Below are 14932 nucleotides of genomic sequence, written 5' to 3' on the forward strand. Positions count from 1 at the left end.
ATTTTTTTGATCAATCTTGAAATAAATTCACGCTAAAAAAGTTGAAAATAGCGACTGCTTACAAGAAATAGTGACTTTAGTGACTTGGCCTTAAAAAAGAGACTTTTTAGTGACTGGCTTGAAAAAAGCGACTAAGTCACTAAAAAGTAACTCGCTACCAGCCCTGCAATGAAAATCATTGTATTTTTAATGGATTTTTTTTTTACGGGCTTTCATAATTAAAGTAGCAAGTTTGGATTTTTATTTATTTTTTATTAGAGGGTAAATCAATTGCAGTGATATTTTTAAAGCAACATGTTAAAAAATCTGGGAAAATCTGGAACATATTTAAAAAATCTGGAAATATGCGTGGTCTCCCTAATAAACAAATACCATAAACGAACTGTATCCCGGATGGGTAAACTATCCCACAAATGGTTTGGATGATACTCTCTTTTATGGTTATTTTTATTAGGGCCGTCTGTGTATCTGGCAAGACAACTAAAAATCTGGAAAATCTAAACTAAAAATCTGGAAATGGCAACGCTGCCTCGCAGTCCCGACTCTCCTCACTCGATTCCGACAGTCGACTCAGGTGACGTGAGAGGTTCATTCTTATGTTGTTTTCGTTTTTGCGGTCAAGTGTAAGCAGGAATAACAATCAGCGCCTAACCATAAACGAGTGCACTATAGTCGCTATATATATTTTTTTATAAGGCTTTATTAAAGAGATTTTTAGCCTTAGGCTAGTTCATCTCTAACATAGTCGCTATATTAATAGTCTGGCGGATAGAATTTCGATCTATCGAAAAGCGGAACGAATTTAATTTATTTTAGACCAACAATTGAAAAGGTACTATCAACTTTTATAAACAAAACGTTGATTATTCTTTCCTCACCAATCGAACACAAATTACCGGCATCATCGGATTGGGGAAATTTTCCCCAACCCAAAGATGGTGTTATATCAACAATCAATACGAAACTAACGATTTTAAATTGGCTCACTACTTGACTAGCCTATTGGTCCCTAGCAAACGATTAACGTACCCCATTCTAGTTGAAATTCTAGTACTACACAATGTTTGTTTTGATTCGCTATGAAAGTTTGACAGATAAAATGAGGGGTTAGTGGATTTTCCTATGTTTCGAGGGGTGAATCGTTTCGCTTGGGACCAAAGATAGTACCAGAGCTGAGCCAAAAAGTTGAGCTCGTTTCTTCGGGACCTTCTGGTCTGAGAGCTACCTCTATGGTACTCCGCTGCAGGTACTTCTCTGCTTACTCGTTGATGTGTCCTAGGTAGTTACTTGAAAAGCCATGTGTGTCCGTTTCCTTGATCCCTGTTGAGTAAAGTTGAATTACGTTGTTTGTTGATCTCGAGGCTTTCTGCAACATCCAATTTCCATGGTGTAGATACGGTTCGTAAAATCGTGATGTCCTCCGTCGATAGTTGGTGGTCCTCTGTGAAGATATGTTCTGCAACCTTTGATTTGAAATCATATGTTAGGCCTTTTTCCTCTTGCTTTTTGGCCTTATTAACCTCCGCTATATGTTCTTTAAATCTAGTTGCTAAAGTTCTCTTCGTTTGTCCTACATATCAGTGCTAACATTTGAAAACGGCGCAAAAGCCATTTGTAAACAAATGGTTTGTGGGCCCTTTACTCGCTACCCGAAGAACGCCCACGCAAACCAACAGCATCGTCAGGAAGGGGAAAATTTCCCCTACCCGATGTTGCTGTTGTATCGCGTGGGTGTACTTCAAGTAGTGAGTAAAGGGCCCACAAACCATTTGTTTACAAATGGCTTTTGTGCCGTTTTCAAATGTTAGCACTGATATACTTTGTTACAATGATTACAGCTTATTTTATATACACCTGCTTTACCTAAAACTGACGACAAGAGTTCAGGTGGACTATTGGAAGCTGGAATGGTCGATTCGGACAAGAAATAATCGGTTTTATTACGCGAAAATACGATTTAAAAGCATAACTTTATTTAGCTGCTTGATAGTCGGAAAAGCACGTTTGCGATTAAAGATGGCCATGGATAGATGTCAAACTCAGTGGCGGGATGCCAGATGTGCATATTCGATAGGTGCGCTCACGGTAGTAGCACAGACAAACAGACGTAACTCGTCATTCTGGATCATCGTTTGCGCATTTAACGACTGGTTTGAATGTTATCGTTTCCGCGAACTACTCGCCGCCGCGCTGGCATCGGATCACTTTGACGTTTCTATATATTCGGTTTTTTTTGCATGCAACATTGTTTGCGAATCAGCGAGCAAGCTTGTTTTCCGCGAGAAGCCCGCGAGATGTCGTTACTGCAGTCATATGTTTGTTGGTACTATGAGTTGAAGATAATTTTATTCAAAGAGTTACGTCTGTTTGTCTGTGGTAGTAGGGTGCATGGTGTGTGCTTACCAGGTGAGGAACAAGCAGTGCTCCCGTTCCACAAAAACATTAACTGGGTCTTTAGTGGATCCCAACAATGATTTCAACTGGTTATGTCTACTGGTGAAAACTAAATCTAATCCGAATTGTTTTAACTGTGGTCTTAGCTTACAAGTAAAATCTTGATCAAATGGAACGGACACTCGTTTCAATGGTTCAGGTGTTGCGGTGAGGGTTGTAAATAATCTCCTTTGTAGAATTCTCGCTTTTTTATCGATGATTGCCTGGATTGTGGTCTCCTTGTATCCGTTGAGTCTTGCTGTTTCGAAGATGTACTGTAATTCCTTAACCTTTCCTGTATCGCTGAGTGGAAGAGTCTGCATTCGATGAATCATGTGGTGAAAGGCGGCCATTTTCTGCTGGAACGAATGGTTGGAAGTATAGGGGATAACTCTTTTGGTGCTTGACGGTTTCCTGTAAATTTCGCATTCAAGCGAGGAAGATGATGACGATTCCCTGATGACTACACGGATAGAAATTTCCTTATACCTTTTGGCAAATTTCCATTGCTGATTATTCATAAAATGTATAAGTCAACTAATAAGCAGACGCCTTGCAAAAAGTTAATAAAGATCATGTGTCAAATGAAATTTATAAGCGGTCACACATACCTTTTATGCATTCTAATAGTACCTATCTGGTTTGTCTTATGGAATGTATAAGGCTGATGCTTTGGCAAAAATGTATAAGTGAAACACATGAATTAAATAATTGATTTTCGTTTCGTGTAGAAGATCGAGAAATGCGAGTTTCCCGTCTTTTTCTACCTCGTGAGTGAATTTGATATCCTTGTGAGTTCTGTTGATCTCATCTAAAATTTGTGGAAGGGCTTCCCGTTTAACTATGCTGAAGATATCGTCAACAAACCTCCACCAACGGTTTGGTAATAGTCCTTTCTCCTTCAGGATTGTCTCCAAGTTGGCCATGAAAAGTTCACACAAGAAGGGGGATAGGGGGTTTCCTATTGGGGCTCCTTTCGTCTGCTTGTAGAAGTTACCTCGGAAAGAGAAGTAGTTCTCTTCCATACAGTGTGCCTCAACTGTGCCGATAGTGCCATGCTCGGTACCATGGCATCGTGATGACTTTGTTTGTGAATAATTGAATTTTTGGCAACCCGGTATTTTGACAGCTCGATTGTTTTTGTTTTAAATCAAATTCACAGCCAGAACCGAAAACCGGTGGGGAACATTGTTGGAGACCGACTATAGAGGATGATGAATATGACTTCTGTAGTTTGTTTTGTGTGAGTTGCAGCATTATTTGAATTAAGGGTACTAATGGGGTCTGATTAAGTCCTCTTGAGCTCACTCTAGAACCTACATTTCGTATTTAGATCTATAAGTGAACTGCTGGTCTGAGTTCCTCTAGTATATTCAACTAAAGGATGTTCCTGAATATACATTTAAACAGCACGTATTGTTGTGAACAACTTCAAAGACAGTTGTCCCATTTTATTTGCAACAATTTCATGCCTACGAGATTGTGCCGAAGGTCTGCCGAAAAATGTGCCCAAGCAATGCCGAATCTAATTTCGGCATAATGTTCTGAGTGACTTACCCCTTAGAACAGCGCTATGTTACTACTTGTGTATTCCCCAGGACCATATAAGATAGAGCTCTTCTCTTCGTGGAAGTACAAGAGTAGGAATAAAAGATAGCACTAAACCACAAAAGCTAGAGGCGCGATCTAATTTTGGAGTGTATCCAATAATCGAAACATTTTATTCAAAACACCCTGATGATAATCTGGTAGTATATCTCAAATCCACAGTCGATCTATCCAACACTTCGTGGAACCCATTCTCCAAATACCCTACCTACTACAGCTTTTCCCCTGTGTCCGCAAACTCGCCTTTTGATGATTCAAGACGCTCTGAATCTTACATTAGATGCTCGCTAATCTTCCGGACCTTATGCTTAATCTGTCGATGGTCTGATCTGCTTGCACCTGCCTTCGTTAGCTCTACAAAAAGAAGTACATGGTGTGCATGAAATATTTCGTGTACACTGCGAAGGTCTGGTTACTCATCTCGCTAATGCGGAACTGCTTCAGTGACTCGCTCCTTTGGTCCGCTCCAACACGCAATCAAATCAACAATCAATACGAAACTAACGATTTTAAATTGGCTCACTACTTGACTAGCCTATTGGTCCCAAGCAAACGATTAACGTACCCCATTCTAGTCGAAATTCTAGTACTACGCAATGTTTGTTTTGATACGCTATGAAAGTTTGACAGATAACATGAGGGGTTATTAGTTTTTCCTATGTTTCGAGGGGTGAATCGATTAGCATGGGACCGAAGAAAGTACCAGAGCTGAGCCAAAAAGTTGAGCACGTTTCTTCGGGACCATCTGGTCTTAGAGTTACCTCTATGCTAGCCTCTATGCTTATACCCCGTACAAACTGTGTCTTATATCATATAATTTAGGCTGTCTTGCAATGAGCACTCATACATCTAGTTTTCACTGGAAATCCTATTTATGAGTGCTCATTGCAAGCCAGCCTATATAACATGATATAAGCCATAGTCTGTCCGGGGTATTAGGCGTTGTCCTAATTAAGATTTTGAATATGGGGGAGCTAAGTAGTTTAGAAAGTTTGCAGAGAAAGATCGTGGTATCCTAAAATCTAAGTTTCGGACTCTTCTTTCCTTTATTTAACGTCGGTCTCTGTTCCGCAATCTAGTGCCAATCACCGACGGACATTGATTGCCATCCATTGACGACAACCGAATGTGCAGGAAGGCAGCTTCTACACCTGCGTAGGATATCGCACCCATTCAACAACACACATGAACCGGGACCAACGGCTTTACTTCCCTTCCGAAGGAAGACGTGACCAGAGATTTTTATGCCTCAGAAAAATCCCATAGACCTCGGCTGGGATTGAACCCGGACCCATTGGGGTGAGAAAGCAGTCACGCTTACCACCATATGCCAAGGTTTTATACAACTGTCATCGAAGGAAAGATGGACATTTCTCACATTGAAAACAAGCCTTATTCGCATTTTTCGAATATTTATTGTTCTTGTTAAATTGTTTTATGGGATTCATATGCCGGGTGTGTTCGAGTGTTTACCATTTTGTTTTGGGTTTTTGTGTTGACGGATTTTCAATTAACTTTCCACAACATTTGTATTTAAACGTTTGGATGTGTATGACGGGGTGACAACGGTAGAATTTTCGTGGTTGATTTTTTGTTTGTTTGCTTCAATTTGTAACTTTTGTTTCTCTTTGCAGTGTAAGAACTTTTGATGTGATCCATGATTTTTGTGTTATATATATATATATTTTTTATTGTGTTTGCAATTACGAATACAATTATTTTCCCACCTTTTTTTCTTTTATGTTTTATTATTTTACTGCTTTCAATAATCAAAGTTACTACGTTTATCGAACGGGACTAGATTATTTTTATTTTCTTATTTTTTTTTCTTTTGTATTCTTTCCGCGTGTTTCGTTCGTTCCTGGGACCTACACCTCTTTGCCCACAATTCACATTTTGACGCTAGCCTACACCTTACTAAGTTGTTTACAGAAGTTACGAATATGCTTACCAGAATTGTTCGCTCTATTTCAAATCCACTTTTTTTCCGTTTGTCTTCAATTACCAATAAAAAACAATATCCCAGGAATACCTACTCGAATTTTTTTTTTTGAACATAACCACAAAGGTACTCCATCCGTTCCAAATACCTACACACGACGATGTATCTATCTTTATCTGGTTGATTTGCTCTTCTTCTCAAAATCCTTGGCTATCAAGCTTCTCGCGTTTCGTCTTACTCGTGTCGTATTAATAGGTTGGTTGGTAGTTAATCAGTAGTTCTTCCCTTATCCTTTCATATATGCGGCTTACACAATAGAGAATGATATACAGAGTTGCTTTTTTTTTGTTTTGCTTTGTTTGTAGTAATTGGTAAACTTTTTTTTTTCTCGTTTTAAAGGGGTTAATATGATACAAAAATAAATCCACCATCATCGCTTTCGAATTTGTAGTTCCATATTTTTTTCACGCACACATGGGGGTGACAATTGGTGCTTTCGGGCGTTTTCTAGTTTTTTTGTTGTTGTTGTTGTTAAATTAAGTTAATATATTATTGTTTTGTTTTGGGTTTTTTAGATGTTTTTGTTGTTTTAAATGTACTCACAAGTAGATTATTTCTTTGCTTAGTTTATTACAATAACCATCAAACAGCGGAATTACATTAGCTACTATAGTAGTTATTAGATTTGTTTTTTTTGTCATTCGAATTTTCGGGGAGTGTGGGGTGAACTGGACAATGGGAACATCGATCCTAACTATTTACACGCACAATTCCTATTTTATCTTTTTTTTTCAGTTTCGGGAGAGAGGATGCCTACAACAAGAAGTGGTGGAAATTTAAATTTTGCCTGCTTTCTTATGCTGTAATTATAATTGCTATTGCTTATTAAGGGGTTGGTTGGTTGGTTGGATGAGACGCCTATTCAACTTGCTGTCTGTTGTTCATCGGGCGAAGGAAAGTGGCTGCTTAAATATGACTATAAATGTAAAGAATCACCTTCGCGTTCTAATCTTTGTGGTTTGCGCGAACAAGAAAAGAAAACATCTACTATTTCTAGGAAACGAATTTGGTTTGTGTTTCTTGCGTTTGATGCAGTATATTTACACGGTTTTTGCAGATTTCTACTACTATGAAGCATGTATAGAACCAGAAGAAAGCTTAGACTTCTGTTGAGCGTCCAACCACGCCACCGTTGGCCGCGGTCAACGTGGCACCGTCTTCCGAGCGGGAGAGTTTCCGCTCTCGTCGCGTCACCGGAAGTTGTTGCTGTGGCTGATTTGGCTGCGTCGCCACTAGCTGCTGCGGTGGTTGTCCGTTGATTGGCTGCGTTGCCACGGCGACTGCTGCCACTGCTGCTGTTGGTAGCGGTTGCTGTTGCAGAATTTGCTGATGATAGATGGCACCCATCAGGGCAGTGGCATGTTGGCCGGCATGCATTATGATCTGACCGGATGTGTTGCTATGAGGCAGCATTCTCACCTTAATGTCACTACGTGAACCCGTGCTTGCGGAGGTGGATTGAAATGAGATCGACATTCCACTATCAAGCGAGCCAACACTACCACGCCGTTGAGGCTTCTCATTTCCAACTACTCAAATCGAACACAAGTTCATTGTGAAACGATACCAAACGGCGTGCACGCGTGGAGTGGGTGTGGTTGATGGATGATGGTTAAGTCGCACGATGCCAGAAGTTGTCGGTTAGAATTGGTTTCGGTGGGTGCAAGATGATGATTTTGTTTTTGATGAGGAACGTGACGAGTTGTACAGCATTTTTCGCACATTCGCATTGTGTGTATGTGAAATGAGACAAAACAGAAAGAATAGAAACGAAAATCAGTGAGTATAACATTCGCATTTATTCAAACAACTAATCATGGTTTCGAATCAAGCACGAAAAACTAGACCCAACGGAAGGCTGCGGTACTTTATCACACGATGCTTGAGGCTCTTCCATCGGATCCCTAAGGGACAAGCTACTATAAAATATTGAATTACAAAAGAAAAATACGATAACATAACAACAAAGCTTGCTTGCTCCTTCTTTTTTTTTCGAACCGAAAAGGAAACCAAAATAAGCTCTTTCCCTCCAAACAAATTGGAAAACCACTAGAATGACTTACATTGTTCGTGCATATCTAAGAGTGAATTGCTAAGAGCGCTTCGCTTCAACTGTGCTTCGCTATGTGTGTGTGCAATTCCGCATTCGCTAGGCGAGACACCGCCGCCGATCGGGCCACTACCTTGATGAAGATGATGGTGGTGATACTGGCCAGCGCAGACCTCCACGTCGGCAACGCCCGAGTCGCGGTTCTCGCTGTTGGCACCCCGCTGGCCGCGGGCCGACTTTTGCCGCTCCAGTTCGGCCTCGATGCGGAGCGATTCCATTTCGTCCATCTCGCTGATGGATTCCCGGAGGTCCTCGGCGAACTTGCACCGGTCGTGCTCGTTGCGGGCGTTGAACGTGACCAGCACCTTGCCGTCGACCTTCTGCGACAGGCGGATACAGTACGGGTAGTCTGGAATTAGGAGGGGGGCAAGGAAAGGTAATTGTTAGTTGGATTATTCCAAAAATATATTCCGAACTCAACAAGTGGTCGAGTAAACTAGGTGGTAGGTAACGGAGAGTGGTGGAGAAACCACCGACAAACTGACATGACACTCAATTCTGACTTATGCCCGAAAATCGTAAACGGCCGATTTAAATGTGCAGTGATCCGAACTGTTGATTTATTGATCTAGATAAAAATAATTTGTCCATAATAGATCAGACACGAACCAATTCATAACTTTTGCATGCGGGTTCATGGCTTAGCTAAATATTTTCCGCGAACACTGAGCCAGATGTCAGTAGTGTGCTTTGGTCAAAATTTTTATTGTTTTTGCTATGGTCATTCATGTCGGTTTGTCGGTGGAGAAACTACTCTACAGAGTGGTTCCCGCTGAGAACCAGAACTTCTCGGAGTTTCAAATGTTTCTGGAGCTCAACATGTTCCCTGAATTCGGAGAATTCTTCCGGTTCTCAATGATGCAACCGTAGACATTTGAATGTTTTTGGAGTACCGATATTTTTTAAAACGTTCAAGATTTCTAGGGTTGCATGCTTTAGTTCTTGCAGTTGTTAATTTTCCTGATGGAGTTCTACAGTTCTTATGATCACATAGTACCAGCATTTCTCTAAAGTGCTCATGAGTTCTAAAAAGTTCCTATAGATACTACTTTGGGTGCCTCCCTTAGCTTAGTCGGTAAAGCCGCAGCTACAAAGCAAGACCATGCTGGAGGAAGCTGGATTCAATTCCCGGTTCGGTCTAGGAATTTTTCGGGTTGGAACATTTCTCGACTTCCCTGGGCATAGAAGTATGATTGGACTTGCCTCACAATTAAACCAATTAATAATTGTGGAAGTGCATCTAGGACACTAAGTTGAGAGCACGCAAAAACCCGAGCAAAGTCCAGCATCAAAATGACAGCAAATTGAAATCAAGTTTTGATATCAACATCAAACTGAAATCCTAATTTGATTTCAGTTTATGCAATTGATAAATTTCGTTTTCATTTTGCTGTACATTTGCTCTACAAAAATATGTTGTTGTGGGTTTGTTTTCATTGCCTTAGCATAACATCAAATGTATTACTTGTTTTGTTATCAACAGGAAAAATTGATATCAAATTGAGTTTTCAGTTTGCTCTCACTGATAGCAGAAATAGTTTTCAATGTGATGTCACAGGAACATTTTTTTGCTCTCAATTTTGATATTTTAACCGTTAAAACGACCAAAACGACAGCAACCTGAGTAATCATTATCAGCGAAATCACAACATCAAATTTAGATTTCCATTTGATCTCAGACTTTGCTCGGGAAGCTAATATGCGATATGCAATATTAAGCTTGAAATGCGAAGAAGAAGAAGAAAGATACTAAAGTTTTTCAGAGTACCAAAAGAGCTTTCAAAAATCCGTTGGGGTATTGCACTTTGGTAAAAAATACTTGAGATCTGAGAGATACTAGAAGTTTTGAAAATGCACAGGACAGAGTACCAAAATTGACTTTTCTCAGGATTTCTAAGGGTTGGTTGACTTCCAGAAGTTCTCTGAGTACTGAGATTTCTTGCAGTTCTTTATTCAAATTTGTTTGACTGGAGATTTTCCAGTTTGTGTGTTGGACATTTTCCGGAGTTCTATAGTTTTTTTTGCTTGAGTTCCGGAATATTTAGAGTTTCGGAATCGGTTGAAATTCCTTAAAGTTCAAACGTAAATCGTAGAATTCAGAGCGTTCTGAAAATCTCCGGAATTCTGACAACTCTCGCAGATCCCAAAGAATCGATAAAAGTTTGAAAGCCAACAGGAGAACTAAGAAAAATCTTGTTACAGCAATGTGGGTTCACCCGGTTCCCTATTGTATACACACACACAAAAAAACCCCTATCAAAACCCCGATACTCACTCGGCACATCCAGCAGCGTGACCACCATTCCGCTCAGCGGATAGCTATTGCGGAACGTGTACGTGACCGAGCTCTTCTTCTTGCTGAAGATCTTGGTGATCACGAGCAGATCGTTGAACAGGAACACCTCCCGCTGGTGCACTCCGGGCCGTTCCTTCTTGTTGATGTCCGGAATTTCGTACAGCCGACAGTAGCACACCAAACGGCGGTGCGGCAGGGCCAGGTTCGGTTTCTTTCCGACGATGGTCGCCTGCACCTTCATCACCTGCGTCACGTGGTCCGAGCCGGGTTTGAACTCGTTCGCCTTGACCCGCTCGTAGATCCCGGTCAGCATGTCCCGATCGATGTCGTGACAGTCGTCGATTCCGCGCAGGTTCTTGATGTAATCGTCACAGCGCATGCGCCGTTCCGGTTTCAGATTCGGGGTGTGCAGATCTGTATTGAGCATGATGATGGCGAATGCCAGCACAAAGACGGTATCGTTCGAGCGAAGGCGCGCCACGATGTCCGTGTTACACTGGCAGTACCGCGCCGAGAAGACCTCCATGAGCCGTTCGATCTTCTGCGCTTCACCTGGCATTCGGAAGTAGCCTTGGAACTTGCGCAGCGCTACGTCGACCTGCATTCCAGAGAGATCCAGCTCGCCGGCAAAGCAGTCCAGTACGGCCATGTTGAATTGGTTCTGCAGGTTTCCGAGGTACTCGCCAATCATCTGCCGGGAGAGACCCTTGCGCGAGATGAGAAACCGAGCTACACCCTGCGGGGTGTTCTCCAGGAAGCCCTTCCGAATCAGATAGGTTATACCTGTTGAGGAAAGCAAGTGATGGTTTGTAAAATTTTCATGTGACTTACACTAATTATGACGATCTTACCTCGTTCGGGCTTCTTGTTGAACAGATTCAGCCCCACCCGGTACTGTCGCTTCCGGATCGTTTCCGAAACCTTGTAGCTGGTGGGTGTGTGCACTATCTGGTCGTGCTGCTCCATCGAATACTGTGCGGCGCTGGTATGTGAGCTGAGACATTCGTTTTCTATGCTGCTGATGGTGACGTTGGCACTGCTGCCACTCTGCACTCCGGTCCCCGTCGTTGCACTGATCATCAGGTCCGGACTTTGAGCGGTCATAACGATTCCGGTAGCGCTTCCACTACTGCTACCCGGCCCCTTTCGCTTCCACTGGGGTGAGCTGGATCGATCCGATCCCAGCTCCCCGACGCCTTGTATTCGTTCGGCCGAAGCCGAAGAATCGCTGCCGGATGACTGAACCGAACTGAGCGATCCGTTTTCGGCCGTTTTGCAGAGACCGTTGGGCCTTAGTGATCGGTTCGGTGTGTGCTGGGAGGTGATACTAGACGTTCTCTTTGGTACTTCCGGTGGCACTTTGCGACTGGCACTGCAGCTGCTGGCGGCCGATCCGGAACTGCCACCGGAACTTCCGATGCCAATTCCACGCGGGCGCATGTAGATCTGTGCGGCCGTATAATGTGGGGTGTAGGGGCTTTGGTGTGCACTGCCGGCAGTGGCAACAATGGCCGTTCCGGAACCACTGTTCCAGGACAGATTCATAGACGAAATGGTCGAGTCCAGCACGGAACTGCCACCGCTGATGTTCAGATCCTGGGATCCGTATTGGCTTTGGTACTGTTGCAGCTGGTGGGGCGAGGACGAAGGGACTCCTCCGCTACTGTAGTAATGCTGCTGCTGTTGGTGCAGGATATTTACGTGCGGGTGCGAGTACTGCTGCTGCTGTTGTTGTTGTTGCTGTGGCGATCCGGTCGCAACCGTTGTGGACATTTGGCTCTGGGACCAGGAACTGTTGGCAGGTGGGGCAGGCGAAGCGGTTCCCGATTGGCTGCGGGGAATCGGACTGCTATCGAGACGACGCTCGCGGAGGGACATCGATCGGACCGGCGTAACCCGGTGGTGTAGCGTTCCCGGCGGGGTGGCGGAGATTCTGGAGAGGGGGGAAAAAGAGGGGTTAGTAAATTTTGAAAGAAATTTATGAGATATTTTCGTTAAATCCTGTAAAATCTACCTAAGCAAAACAAACCATACCGGGATTGTGCGAATTGTGACGGAATTTATGGGTGACCTTGTTTAGATTTGTTTATATGCAAACGTCAAATTAGGGCATTTCCACCGTCAAAAATAGTAAGCCGCCTGCCTCGCCGTTGCCGTTTTGATGGGCGGAGAAAACAAAATACAATTCAGCAGCAGGGTTTTGTAGGTAAACAATCTTGCAACCCTTGCACATGACTTTTCTTTTCGATTCGATGTGCGTGCAAAATAAAAATTGAGTGCATCGCAATATTTTGCACAGTTCTTGGTGCCATTAATTAACACACAAAGATAAATAAATCCAGGCTATGGAAAATTGAATTGGAATTGTGAGAAGAATTGCAGGTAAGTTTTAAGGAAAGGGACAGCTTAAATGAGTTTTGGGCGTAGATATCAAAATCATTTTTGATACCTACACGGAAAACAATTTAATTCGCAAGTAAATTAAACGTGTTCGCAAGAATTGCAACTTTTGGGTGTGTTGTACAAGTTATCCAGAATTGATTAGATAAGGAAGTGTACCGAATATATTCTTTTGCTTTCATTACTCGCTTACCCAAGCGAGCGTGTCCCTGTATATAAATTTTTTCCATCGATATTTTTCCCTGATGCACGTAAGCTCCAACCTGGATTAACTTTTAATACTTGCGTTCAGTTGGAATTATTCATTCCTATATCGAAGCCAAAATAGCCCGTTAGACACGATCATGATAAGGATTTGATTCGATGATATTACTGGTTTAAATCTAATGTTCAATCAATCCGTGCATGCAATTAATTTCCAAATATATCAAAGAACAAAACCAAACTGATGGATACTCACGTGGCACAAACGCGCTGTCCACCGACGAGGCTACCATCCTCGTACTGCTGCCCTTCCTCCGCTAGGTGGCTCTGGTGAAGCTGCTGCTGTTGCTGCATCATTTCCAGTTCCGCCTGCTGCTGCTGGTGTTGAACCCTTCGGCTCATGCGCTTCTCCGCCTTGGCCATTGCTGTAATCGAGGCAAACTTCTTCACCATCGTGTAGTGCCGGAACGCCCGCTGAATGGTGAGGGCTGCGGTGCGCGCCTTAACTCCACCGTACTTGCGCTCCAACAGTTCGATCTGCTTGTCCAACAGATCCTGCGACAACTCATACCTGGATGGATACAATGACAAGAATGGAAACGATTTTAGTATGACTTGTTTGTTTGAGTAGTACCCATACGATGTGTTTTCGTTTTGAGTTGAAGGCCGACTTAGGCGAATGCATACATCAACAACGTCCCAGTCTCAATTTTAATTAACGCAGTCACAGAGGAGACTTCACACTAAGCTGGGAATTCCTGTGATTTTACTACTAATACACCGGTACGGACGAACGACGGGTTGTAGGGAAAAGTTCATTCTTCTATCACAGACATACAGACGTAGCGCTTTGAACAATCTGTCCTTCATAATATCGGCATGGAAGGTACTAACGACGAGACTTACGACTCAATACAAGATTATCGATAATTAATTGGCTCATTACTTGACTAGCCCATTGGTCACAAGTACATCTATAAGCGTACCCATTGTTGTACTAAAGGGTGTTACGATCAAAATTTGGTCGACTTAAACTTGACGCATTTAATTTAATCGAACATTAACAAAAAAACTGAACACCCCTCATTTTGTAGGTGTGTGCGAGTGGTGCAAGCAGAATGATGCCTTTATTTTGATTTTGACATTTCAAGCTGAACATTGCATTAGGTCCTAAGTAACATTAACAGATTCCCTTCGATCGGAGGGAAATCGGACGCCGGAAGCCGCAGCGATGACGAAAAGAGTGATCAGCGGTTTCAAGCGGAACCACAACCTCTTAGTCTTAGATGTTGCAAACAAGCTACAAGTCCATCGAACTAAAAACGAGCCGGGCTGTCGACTTATAAGAAGGTAGTGACTCCTAATCGCGACGATAAACAAACCACAAGACATGCAGCTGTACACAGTAAAAAGTTACCACATCTAATCCAAATGCTCTTGCACTTGACTCAGTCTGTTATGCGGCACTACGAATCGAAGTGATTTATTATTGATTTTCAAGTTATTTGCGTTTTGAAACAAAGTTATTTGACATTGTAAAATATACCGTATAAAACCTTTAAATCAAAATGACTATCATTTGAATCGGCTTTTGGAAGCAAATGTCAAAAACGCACATGACAAACATTACTCGTGAAGATGGCAACTCTAATAAAAATAACCATAAAAGAGAGCTTAACGATGTGTTCAGGGTATAATCCAAACCATTTGTGGGATAGTTTACCCATCTGGGATACAGTTCGTTTATGGTATTTGTTTATTAGGGAAGTCAACAACAAATGAAGTCAAGTGAGAGAAGCGATAATTCTCCCTCTCCGCCCGAAATAATTTGCGTTCTAGAGCGTGAGTAATACGAAATTGTTGCTATTTTCAATAAAAG

General features: G+C 42.4%; 1 protein-coding gene across 4 annotated transcripts in view; it reads right to left on the reverse strand.

Moving 5' to 3' along the window:
- Nucleotides 1-7091: 7091 nt before the first annotated feature.
- The window catches only part of siz (Brefeldin-resistant Arf-GEF family protein schizo), a 49029-nt gene continuing 41188 nt past the window's right edge, over nucleotides 7092-14932 (reverse strand). For all 4 annotated transcript variants that reach the window (XM_065225956.1, XM_065225954.1, XM_065225957.1 and 1 more), the window contains 5 exons: nucleotides 13310-13624; nucleotides 11301-12382; nucleotides 10429-11232; nucleotides 8107-8502; nucleotides 7092-7572 (listed from right to left, as the gene is read on the reverse strand). In XM_065225956.1, the coding sequence (XP_065082028.1) occupies nucleotides 7142-7572; nucleotides 8107-8502; nucleotides 10429-11232; nucleotides 11301-12382; nucleotides 13310-13624 (3028 nt within the window). In that variant the 3' untranslated portion in view covers nucleotides 7092-7141. The remainder of the gene's footprint in view (nucleotides 7573-8106; nucleotides 8503-10428; nucleotides 11233-11300; nucleotides 12383-13309; nucleotides 13625-14932) is intronic.

This window comes from Ochlerotatus camptorhynchus, unplaced genomic scaffold (assembly GCF_037179485.1).
Source record: "Ochlerotatus camptorhynchus isolate MF236.1 unplaced genomic scaffold, CSIRO-AGI_Acam_v1.1 ptg000242l, whole genome shotgun sequence".
NCBI classification, from domain to species: Eukaryota; Metazoa; Arthropoda; class Insecta; order Diptera; family Culicidae; genus Ochlerotatus; species Ochlerotatus camptorhynchus.